Here is a 12958-nt window from a genome sequence, read left to right as displayed (position 1 = left end):
TGTTATTAAGCTGCAAATGTGCTTCAATAAGAAATACGTACATAAAAATGGGTGAAAAACGCGTTAAAAAACGTAAGGCATTATCTGTGCGAGATAAACTGGACATTGTTAAAAAGGTAGACTCCAACCCCACTGTCCCGCACGTGTTAATATCAAAGGAACTGGGAATTGCAACATCCACATTAAATACAATATTAAACAAGCTGAACAATCTTCTTTCTCAAGCTGCGAATACGTCACAGAGTATTAAACGCCTGAAAAAAGGAAAATACGCCGATGTCGAAGAACCATTAATAGAAAGTTTGTACATGTGTAGTGTATTAAAAATATCTGCATTTGCTCATAAAACTGTTGCTTTGAGTATTTTCATTCGTTCTTTTCTTGGCTTAGGCCTATATGTAGTTAAGATTATGCTTTTGAGTATGTATTGCCAATATAAAAGTTTTCCCAGATATAAAGTTTCCCCTCTATAGTGAACATATAAACTACTCCCTTCAGATTCATTATAACAGGGTTGTTTGGTCATACGAAAAAATGGACTGTATTACACCGATGACCAACATCACATGTACGGCAAAACAGATTGGTACCGAGTGTACCCGAAACGACGTCTTACCGGCCAGACTCCATGATGACGACTGGTTACATCCGCCTGCCGCCAGGGACACCAACTGTAGAAACTTGGTAGCCGGATGTGTTGCCAACTCACACAGTGAATGCAGTGAGGGCGGGAGATTTAAAACACAGGAAATGTCCTCGTCTACGCACTAGTGTGAATCAATAGCTAGGAAGTCTTAAGTATAGTTTTCTTGCAGAGCACCATACCGCACTGAACCATAAAAGTCACACACTGAATTTCATTAATTACATATATACACGATCAAACATTCTGTTCCAGCAGGACTGGATCCACTTCAGTAGCACCTGGAGAGCTTGAAGGCCAGTGGTGAACAGACTCTTTCAGCCACACCGGGCCTGTCCACCACAAGTGATGTTCCAGAAGCTGCGCTGGTAGTAGACCTCGTGAAGCACAGTCTGCTGGATTTTCCGCTGACGGTACATGCCTCCACCAGGCAGCATCAGTGAGGTTCTGAAGTTCGCTCACTCGATTCGCTACAAAAGTTTTCAAATTGTGAGGAGATGACCTTACCCATGCCAACACTACCTGCGAATCAGTCCAGGCTGTCACCGAGGACACAGTGATGTTTTCTGTATAACTCTGAGTGATATGGCTGAGTAACCGGGCAAGGAGTAGGGCACCACACAGTTCCAATCTTGGGAGTGACTGAACCTTTAGAGGTGCTACCTTTGACTTCGCCATCAACAGATGGATCTTAACTTCATCAGGGCCAAGAACACGCAGGTAGACGACTGCTGCGTAGCCAAGCTCAGAGCTGTCTGAAAAACCATGCAACTCGTAACGGCAACAGTTTGACCCTCTTATACATCTGGGAATCATTATGGATGACAACAGGGGTAGATCCTTGTGAAATAGGTTCCAGCGATGTGCCAGATCTTCAGGAAGATCACTATCCCAGTCAACAGTTTTCAACCACAGGACTTGCAGCAGATGCTTAGCTACCATTAACAGCGGACTAAGCCAGCCAAGAGGATCAAAGATTTTTGCAACTGTAGACAATATGGTGCGTTTGGTGGCACGAATGGAGCTACTCTTAATCTTGTACACAAACATGTCAGAGACTGGGTTCCACTGAAGCCCTAACACCTTTACAGCCAACTGACTATCCGGGTCAAGACAAAACAACTGTGGCACTTCCAAATCTTCAGCTGGCAACCAGTCAAGTAAAGCTGGGTGATTACTCAAAAACTTTCGCAGTCTGAACCCACCTCGTTCAAGGCATGAAATCAATTCGCGCTGGATTTCCAATGCAGAGCTGACAGACTGTGAGCCTGTCACGATGTCATCAACATAGATGTCTGCCTGCAAAACTTTAGACGCCAAAGGAAATGCCACAGATTCATCACAAGCTAGTTGTTTCAACGTGCGAAGGGCCAAGTAAGGAGCTGCAGACACACCAAACGTTACTGTCTTCAGCCAATAATCTTCAATAGGGTCTGTGTCAGCAAATCTCCACACAATACGCTGGTACTCTTGATGCTCAATACAAACACCGATTTGGCGGTACATCTGTTTTATGTCTGCTGTAAAGGCAACCATGTGCAGTCGGAAGTTGGACAAAATTTCAACAATATCACGTTGCAACTTTGGGCCAGTCAGCAAGTTGTCGTTCAGGGATAATCCATTGGACGTTTTTGCAGACGCATCAAAGACTACACGTAATTTGGTTGTTGAGCTCTCTGGTTTTACGACAGAGTGATGCGGTAAGTAGTATGCCTGTTTCGAATGCACCTGTTCGGGGGGAATCTTTTCCATATGCCCAGCTGTCAGATAATCCGTCATGAACTCAAAATACATGCTCCGCAGTTGAGGGTCTCCTCTGAGACGTCTTTCGAGCCCAATCAAACGACGAACCGCTTGAGAACGAGAGGTACCTAATTCCGGCTGCGAGGCACGAAATGGCAGACACACAGTATAACGACCCTCGCCATTCCGGGTATGGCTGTCAACGAATGTCCTTTCACAGATGTCATCATCAGGAGAACAATGCCTTGTGGCCGGAAATTCTTCCAACTCCCAGAATCTTCTCATGGTGTCCTCTAACGGAGGGAATAATGTGAAAAGTGAAACACAAAATGACTTAGAGCACTGAGGTGGCTCAGAGGGCACCCTTCCCATTAAAACCCAACCGAATACAGAGTCAAGAGCCATAGGTGGGCCACTGAGCTTGCCTCCAGTGAGCAGTTGGGGAAAAAGGTCAGCGCCGATGAGCAAATCGACAGGGCCAGGTGTGTCAAACGTAGGATCTGCAAGTTTCAGGTTAGACACTGCCCTGCTAACTTCAGGTGACAACTTTACACAAGGCAGATCCGCAGTTATCCGAGGCAAGACGAAGACATCCAAGGCATATTGAGGCCCAACCCCACCGACAGGAGCAATAACAATGGAGGCAAAGGCTCGAGCGATATTGACAGGTGTGCTTGACAAGCCAGTGACTGGGAGGTGCGCCTTAATACGAGGTAAACGTAGCCTCTGCATGCACTTCTCTGAAATGAAACTAGCTTGGCTAGCGGAATCCAACAGGGCCCTAACTGTACATGCATTCCCTGCAGAGTCCAAAACCGCAACTTGAACTGTTGATAGCAGAATGGTGTGTTCTGAGTTAGTAACTGCTGACATAACTGTTGGAAGAGTAGACACACACTGATCTGGTGATGAGGTGGCCGACACGTCATTTTTGTCAGAACAAGTCTTCTGTACAAAGTGTAACAGGGTATGATGTTTCTTACCACAAGTGCGACATGATGTAGATGGGCAGTTTTTTGACTGGTGAGACTTTCCTAGACAGTTCAAACACAATCTATGTTTCTTTACTATTTCAAAGCGATCACTGGGAGTCATACATCCGAACTCAGGACACTGGTGCAAGGTATGTGATGAGTTGCACAAACAACACTGTGATATATATGAATTGACAACAAAGCTGGATGAATTATGATTCTTAGGCATAGAAGAGGACTGCGGCCTTTGGTTCAGTAACTGTGGCCGCACAGGCTTGGAGCGAGACGAACCAACCAACTCCTGGGCCCTACAGTGTTTTTCAAGGAATGCTTCAAAATTTTCAAGTTTAGGAAACTCATGGCTCAAACTAAGTTCCCACTCTCCTTGCAACTTGGGATCCAACCGCCTTGACAGTATCGGTAAAAGGATCATGTCCCAATGCTCCACTGGAGCTCCCAGTGCCTTCAAAGCAGCAAGGTTTTCTGAGATGACATTAAGTAGCTGGCGAAGTGACTTGGGGGTTTCGACAGATGCTGAAGGTGCATTAAACAGGGCCTCTACATGAGCGGACACAATCAACCTTTTGTTATCATATCTCTTTACAAGCAAGTCCCATGCAACTTCGAAGTTTGCTTCTGACAATTCTAAAGGCTGAATTATGCCAAGAGGTTCACCAGAGACAGCACCCTTTAAATATGCCAACCTTTCAACAGAGGACAACCGAGAGTTCTCCGTGACAAGTGTCGTAAATAAATTTGCAAAATTAGGCCACTTCTGGGGAGTACCATCAAAATGAGGAAGATGAATCTTCGGCAAAGCAACATTCAACTTACGGCCATTTGAAGTCTCGCTAGCGGAGGTCTCCAGCAGGTCTGGTTTACTGTCCACAGCGTCTACAGCGGCCATCACACTGTAGTATTGCTCTTCAAACGTCATCATACGCTGCAGGTGCAGTTCTGCATTATAATCCTCGAGGTCAGCCGATGCTGCTTCCACTGTGATGTAGTCTGCATCATACGACGTTTTCACGGCAGGCAAATCCCGGACGGTAGCTAACAATAACTTCACCTTTGAAACATCACTTGCCGCGGCAATTGAGAGATCGCTTGCACGTTTCATACGACCTTCTGCGAGACGTAACCGCAATGCTGCCGCCTGAGCACCAGCCATAATTGAGGTTAAGTACAGTAAACCAATCCACGAGGCAATAAATCGGCGAAAATCTACTAGGCAATGTTTAACAAGATGTCCGCGAATGCGAACAACATTTCGAAAACACGTGCTCACTCGCGCACTTTGTTAGGTTAATTCATTCACGAGACACGCACCGGCAAATTATTAGCCTCACTAACACAGCATAACAGAGAATCTGAACGGTAGACGGCGTGGAATACCAAACAACTTTACACGAAGCGGAATTTAACGAAACAGCGGGCCGATAATACAAATAAATGCCCGCGTGGCAAACGATAAAACGCACCACAATAACTTGCGCACGATACGAAAAACACTGGAAATATCCGGCCCGGAGGACCAAAATGTTTGGTCATACGAAAAAATGGACTGTATTACACCGATGACCAACATCACATGTACGGCAAAACAGATTGGTACCGAGTGTACCCGAAACGACGTCTTACCGGCCAGACTCCATGATGACGACTGGTTACATCCGCCTGCCGCCAGGGACACCAACTGTAGAAACTTGGTAGCCGGATGTGTTGCCAACTCACACAGTGAATGCAGTGAGGGCGGGAGATTTAAAACACAGGAAATGTCCTCGTCTACGCACTAGTGTGAATCAATAGCTAGGAAGTCTTAAGTATAGTTTTCTTGCAGAGCACCATACCGCACTGAACCATAAAAGTCACACACTGAATTTCATTAATTACATATATACACGATCAAACAAGGGTTCTACTGTATTTTCATTTGTAAGGTTGTCATCTCAATGTTTGTCAGCATGAAAATGATTTTGCTCACATCACTTCCATTCATTTCATCACATTACCCCTGAAGATTAACATTTGGCACTAAACACACATAAAACCCAAAAATATAATTGCAACAAAAATTACAATCATTCCAACACCTTAAATTTAACTGTAATTGATTTATTCCCAGTGTGATTTATACCTGTGACGAAACCAACTCTGTGTTTAAAAGGCTATGGAAATCTTTTGTTCGTTTGTTGCATGCATGTATGTTTGTGTGTCTTTTTAAAGTGAAACTGCTTTTTGAGGGAGCTACGAAAATTCCTGTAAAAATGACGCAACAGTGATACTACATAATTCTCGTAACACTGCTTGTGTGTGTCTTCAACTGAGTTTTCGTAACGGCTAACAATTGACGCTACCGGATTTTTTAAATTTTATTTAACATATCTAAAATTTATTTATTTGTGTGGAAAAGAAATATTAATTTGTGCATTTAACTTTATAAGTATCATTCATTTGTATGTGAATAATGTGATTGAAAATGTAAAAAAAAAAAGACGTTTAGACTTAAAAGGTTAGCTTTATAAGTGTAATTTATTTTTTGGTATGTGAACACTGTGATTTGAAATGTTAAAAGGACTTGTAGACTTGCGAGATTAACTTGAAAGTGTTATTTGTTATGTTTTTTTTTCTTTCATTTTATTCAGCTGGATATCATTTTTTATTATCATGCCTTAAAATATTAAAAAGGCAGAAGCTTATAAGAGGTATTTTTTTAAAGTAACATGGGAATAAACCACTAAAAGAGATGCCAAAAAATGCCAGTTAACGGATGTGAGTACAGGGCACGGAAAAAGGCTTTTTTTTTTAATTTGAGACCATACCCGCATCCTTACTATTCTCGATTATCATCTCTTATTCGATAAAAAATACTGATAATTTATCTTTATCTATACATAATAAGCAAGAAGTTTCACTTCTGTTGCGCATGAACTCCATGCACACATTTTTTTATCACTAACCACAATTTAACATTTATTTAAATAGTTTGGAACCTTGGAAGTTAAAATCTGTATGTGATGCGATTTTCAGTACATTTCTCTTCAGTAACATTATTGGCACAAATTTCACTTTTAAGATGTAATTTTGTTACACCTAAGAAAAACATTTTGCAGAATGGCAATGTAAATTACTATGGGTAGTCATATTATGTAGATACTAAAGAAGTTAATCACAAGTATTAATTATAATCTCACACATTTAATGCTTCTTTTGAGTAAAAAATTACATAGATTTAGTTTGCAGTCAAATAACATTGCTTTGTATTACAATATACATTTTTACAGCCTGGAAACACAATGCTATTATGGAAGAGAGCCTTCAATGCACTAGCCAACAAAAAAAAATTGTGAACAATTAACAAAGCTAAATGGCACATTCTGTAATCAGTATGACTATCTCCTGAGGTGATGACACTTCAACATTCCATGTTTCACAATCTTATGAGCCTATGTAGAGTAAATTCATACCCAAGTGTCTTTTGTGCTGTTAAAGATCTAATTCTATGAGCTTTCAAAGCTTTAGCCTCTTTTGTTAGCATTTAGTTTGTTCATTTGCTATTTTAGTGTTAAATTTAACATAAATAACAACCAGCTAACAATGAGGTAATGTGTGGGTCTGGGGGCGGGTTCAAAAATTTTAAAGTAAATGTGAACGAGTTCTGATTCTGACAGATGAACCAAGATGAGTCAGTGTAAGACTTAAGATTGATACTAATAAATTAAGTTTCATACTGTATTCAGACCCTGAATTCAGGCAGCCAGTGTTCTGAGTTGACGATCTTTACCCATCCTCTTCCTTTACAAGTTCCCCCCAAACATCATAAAATTTCACAAATTCAAACTCAATTACCATCAGTCTTACAACAGCACATTATTCAACTAAATACCAAGGTCGTTCAAAGGTTTTAGCTGTTAGTTTTTTTTTATTTAAATTTAATAAATGGTTGTTGCAGTACACTTTATATTGTTAAACAAGTTTTTAAATCTAATTCCAAAGTATTTGGTTTAAGGCATAATATGTTTAAGAACACTGCAGAAGTTAGCATAAACAAACAATTCCCCTTGTCTCTGTTCTTGGCAGTATTATACGGTAACAATTTTAATTTTTTTTGCACCTCAAATTCTTCTGCCTATAAAAAACTGGTGCTTTGGGAAAATTATGGTTGGCCCACTTGTAAACTGGGACCAGGCTGCAGTCCAGAATCTTGGAGTAAATGGTGTGTGTTCACTTTGTTCATTCAAATAAACGCTAGGTACACGACTGAACTCCGATGAAGTTGTAGGCCGGCGACGGCAAGAGGCCTGGGCTATACAATGTACCTGCTGACAGCGTTACGGCAACACAACCATATTCAACCACAAACTTGTGGTTTGCTTCTATTGTTATTATCATCATCATCATCTGCTGCGGCCAGGTCAGCAAAGAAAAGGTAAAACAGGATCACGAATGAGATGATGCAAGAAAGAGCAGGAGTACAAGACTTGAATGAGATCTAGGAAAAAAAAAATAATTGACATGTCTGGAGAATGGGAAAAGAGAAGCTGCCTAGGAAAGTTATGGAGTTGAAGAGAAGAAGGTCCCAAGGAAGATGTGGGAAGAACAGATATGTAAAGGATTGCAGGAGAGAGGAAAATAATGGAACAGTGGAGGAGGAATGGTGGAGGGACAGAGAAAGATGTAGGCATTTAACTTTCCTGACCCTTTTGCTTTTGTGAAATTGATGTGCTGTGGGTCCATCTTCAGTTTGAAGCCAAAGATGATAGGGCATCACAGTGACAGATCTGCCTGTGTTTACCACTCATCTTTACATCACACCAGACAGGTAGAGACAGCGGTTGTGTCCTTACATAGGCACAACACCAGATAAAATATTGCCTGTGGGAAGATTAATATTTCTAACCACCCTCGAAAATGTCAACCCCCATTTCAACAAACCAATAGACGTTCATAAAATGTAATGACATTAGATTGATGATAGTGAAGTAGTAATAATTTTCTTGGCACGGACCCACAACTTGGCTCATCTTTCAGACAAGTTTCATAAACTATTTTAGTATTTAGTATTTAGTTCTTGATCAACTACTTGTAATGCTGCAGCAATAAATTGTAAGGTTTATTACTATCAGATTTTGATCTCTTCCACAGTGATATTTTGCTTTCTGCAACCCACAAAAATAAAAAACCAGTTATAACTGGTAGTTTCATTTTATACCATCCTGAATTTGTGTTTCCCTTCTCTTGTGTAAAGTAAGGTGACGTAACAACATGCAATGTCAAGTTGCCAACATAAGGTGTGATGTAACAACATGCAATGTCAAGTTGCCAACATGGCAACAACGTAGGTCAGTCTTTCTGGTCTCGTGGCAAAAATCATAGGAGCAGTTTCGGTTCGATTTAGGTTTGGTTTCCCATGCTTACAGCAGAAAGGCAAGAACGAGGCACCAAAATTATGGCAATCTATACAGACGATAACAAAAATATTTGCCCTATGTTACAGTCACACTGAATAAAGGAGACTGATGACCACGGGTCACTGTGGAGGCGACGGCAAGCCGTCGAGCCATGAGCCAACGAGAACCTGTGACAACATGTTTCAGTCTCGCCGTCACAACGATGTTTCGCTCGCGCCGGAGCTCTGAGAGTGGCTGCCCTGCGTGGTTACGGGTTGGTAGCTATGCATCCTGCATTGCACCAGCTCCTCTTCCAGGGTGGCAACTCGCTGCTTTAAGCATCTCACCTGCACCACAAAAGCCAAAATAAATCAATTGAATAACGACTATAATAATAATAATAATAATAATGATAATAAAGAGACAATGAATTCCTGTCATATAGAACTGGGCCCATACAAATATTATTACTGTTGATAATAAGCAGTTATAAGAAATTATCTTTAATTGCCAAGGTTGGCAACCTACTGCACATTAATACAGCTAAATAGTGGTCACTGGCTAAGGTACATTTCTAGGTAGTTCTGAAATAGATTTTTTTTGTATAAATTAGAAAATGAACGAAACTAAGTGGTAATGGCACCTGAATAATTGTACAATAAATAGGCTACCTGTTAGTTTCTAAAATTATTTAACAATTTAAACTCGCATACAACCAGGGAAAACTAATCAAAATAGTTTAATTGTATGTATGTATCTATATGTAGAGACACGGAAATTTCGCGAATCGCGATATCGCGAAATAACACCGCAATTTACCTTAATTCGCGACAAAACACCGAAATCGCACAGCATCGAGAAATAAAACTGATGATAATGAATTAGACCACCCATGCAAGACATCGCGAAAAACAAGTAAACACGACGTTGACGGCACATCGCCATTTTTCTAAGTTCCAACATGGCCGCTTTGTAGTAATGAAAGTAAATAATGATTTACAGTATTCCCGTCACGTAATCATGACAATTTGAAACGAAAGCAGTAATTGCAATCATAAACTAATTAAAAAGAGAAAAATGTACCTGAGCATCAACACAAAGTTAATAAAAATACCGGCGATGTTTTCAACACAATATAGCTGCCATGATTTTCAACCCACTTCTTTGCTGCAAACTGTCGCCTTACAGCTGTATTTACACATTAATCTTGTAGAGAAATATAAATTTTTAATTCTTCCTTTCATGTTGAACGGTTAACAACCTCATGCTTTCAACTACGTTTGACTGGCTTGGCAACCTACTCGTTAGAGCTGTAGCAAACCGTATGTATACGGTACTGAGTAACGGGTGCGCCATCTAGTATCGAGAAACGAAACGATACACACGGCTGGATTTCGTTACTCGCATTTTTCGTATGTTTTACGCATGCGCGCGCATATTCGATGAATTTACGTTACAAAGAACGATGTTTGTTTATTAAGTAAAGTGTAATATGGAAATTTGTCGTCCAAGTTTTTTTACTGTTTATAAGATAGTATTTTTTACAAATTACAAATATGTATGATATTGTTCTTTATTATCGCGTATTTTCAGGTTTTTTTTTGTTTTTATCTTAAAAGAGATAATATAATAAAACCGCTCTAATGAGATTTAATTGTTTCTTGGTTAACAAAAACTGTTAATTATCAAATATTGTTAATTGTTTATATTCTATTTATTATTATTTACGTGACGTCATACTGTACGCGTACGCAATACGACTCGATTCGTTGCTGCAACATAACATAGCATGTTATGCGGTATCAGAAGTAACGAGTAACGTAGCGACACGATAGTAACGAGTACTCGGCAGCACGCTAGGCGGCACCGGGCCGTGCCGAGGCAGCGCGCTAGGCGACACCGGGCCGTGCCGAGCTGTTTCAAGCCTACAATTTTTATTTGCCAATAGTGTTGACTTTAGAGTGCAGTATATGCCCTGCCACTATTATTTAGCCAAGCGAAACTTGTAGGTCATAAAACCATTCTCAAAAGTTAAAGTAAACATGAAAAACTAAAACAGCGAAATAAAACGAAAATTTGATTTTTTCAAAACAAAATTTAAGGAAAAATAAAACCACTTTTACGGGACTCTATCTATATGTAAAGTACTAAATTTTTTTAAACTTACTGTTACTATGCAGGGAATTTTACTTTTAAGAGGGTTTTACATTTATTATAAGATATTAAATTCAGAAAAAAACCTTTTCTGAAGTGCTGCCAACTTGAATATGTGTGCACAAACAATGCACATATTCACTCATGTCTACTTTTACATATGTTTGTTTTGAAAGGCAGGTTTCAAAAAAGTTTAAGCCACCACAAATGTGATTTTCAGCGATAAGTACATAATGCAGTGCGTACCTGGGTAGAGTGTCTATCCACCATCGCAAGCATCTGCTGCTCAAGTTTCCGAAGTCTGGACTGATACTTCTTCTTGGAGCGGTCCAGTGTTTGGACAAGGGCACTACAAGACAGAAACAAACATGCAGACTTTTTTTTAACCATAGAGAAAAAAAACCCACCTTCAGCTGGAGTTTATGACAAACAGGAATTTCATCTTGGCTAGACATCACTAGTGATATCTTAAATTGTACATGGAAGTCGACATAAAAGAGAAACCAACATGCTTTTCAGGCTTATTAAGTCACAGTTACACCGTGGATGGACTTATCACACTGACACCACAATAAACGTAAATACCGGCTACCACGGTAGATGCCAAAGCATTCCAAAATGCAGTCACTGTGTAAAGACTGGGCTACACTTAGGGTGGTATTCCAAGATGTTCAGGTAAGGTAGTGAATAAGCACTGCCTTGTTGTGATACAGCCATAACCTCACACACAGGCTGTATTCCAGAACGTATCCAAACCGAATCCCCGGAAGGTAAAAGATTGACAACCGTTTTAATAAACGATGCCCTGCATGAGGCTAGAAACTGGTTCCAATGCATTCTAGCTGTCATTTTGCATCCATCGATACAATTATTACTGAAAAAATCCTAGAGATACCAGCAGCATAGCACAAAAATTGGAACTGCATTTCTAATTTTCTCGAGTACTTTTTAAGTTGCAATTATTTCTTGCTATGACCATTAAAGTGTACAAATTGTATTCCAGGATCATTTTGGAATAATAAAGTTTCATTTAGAGTACCGATACACTTGGTATATCCCTGATGTTCATGAAAGTGACTAATTATATAATTAATGGTCCACCATCTGGACAAAATCACAAAAAAGTGAGCTCTGTGCATGCACATAATTTAGAGCAACAGCTAAGTCACAGATAGGACATCAAAATCCGCTCCCTAAAAATAAGCGTTCTAAGGGTTTGGGAGTAGTTTTGTGCACTAGAAATATATGGTTAGGGTACAGGTATACCATATTCAACATCTAAAATCTTATTTTTGTCTCACAATATTAGCCTTAATGAAGCCAATCAGCATCAGAAGAGTTAAACTCCACCTCTAAGAGTGAAATTCTATGATGTAAAATGTAGGTCAAAATATAAAATTACTGTATGTAACAATAATATGTAACACTTGTGACCATGCTTTAAAAGTACTCATGACAAAAAAAATTAGAGCCAGCATTAATATCATTTTGGATGACATGAACTATAGGAAATAGGAAAGAAGCAAGATGTTGACACTGGACAGGAATAATGAAACAAATAGGAAAGTAGCCTTAGAAGGCAAAGAGAAAATGTAGCTAAGTTTAAAGGCAGAAAGAGCTAGAAAGTGTAGATTAGTTTACAGGCAGAAAGAGCTAGAAAGTGTAGACAGTTACCAGAACAGAGTTGAGTGGAAAGTGTAGAGCACGCAGGTCTATTACTGGAAAAGTACTTACATTAATACAGTAATGTCATTAGTAAAAACTAATGAAGTATTTTACCAACCAGCAATAACACAGGATAAATAAAGTCAAAACATGTATCCGAGTGGGTTGCTGAAAATGGAAATTAGATTCCTAAGAGAAAAATAATAGTACAATAAGAAGTGGACAAAAAAAAAAGAACAAAGAAATTAATGAGGGGATGAGTTAAGATGAAATAACAGTAAAAAAATATAATTAAGGAATTACTAGGGATGAAGTGATAGTGAGCGTTAGTGTGAAATATGACAGCAGGATCAAACAAGGGAAGATAAACAGGCCTCAGCAGAGAATTG

At 39.7% G+C, this 12958-nt stretch overlaps 1 protein-coding gene across 2 annotated transcripts in view; it reads right to left on the bottom strand.

Annotated features, from left to right (window-relative positions):
* Window positions 1–6538: 6538 nt before the first annotated feature.
* LOC134536122 (colorectal mutant cancer protein) overlaps window positions 6539–12958 on the bottom strand; it is a 159172-nt gene continuing 152752 nt past the window's right edge. For both annotated transcript variants that reach the window (XM_063375705.1, XM_063375706.1), the window contains exons 15-16: window positions 11151–11253; window positions 6539–9097 (exon numbers count right to left, since the gene is read on the bottom strand). In XM_063375705.1, coding sequence (XP_063231775.1) covers window positions 8966–9097; window positions 11151–11253 — 235 coding nt within the window. In that variant the 3' untranslated portion in view covers window positions 6539–8965. The remainder of the gene's footprint in view (window positions 9098–11150; window positions 11254–12958) is intronic.

The sequence above is a fragment of the Bacillus rossius genome, chromosome 10 (assembly GCF_032445375.1).
Source record: "Bacillus rossius redtenbacheri isolate Brsri chromosome 10, Brsri_v3, whole genome shotgun sequence".
In the NCBI taxonomy this organism is placed as follows: domain Eukaryota; kingdom Metazoa; phylum Arthropoda; class Insecta; order Phasmatodea; family Bacillidae; genus Bacillus; species Bacillus rossius.
This window is presented reverse-complemented; position numbering and strand designations above follow the sequence as displayed.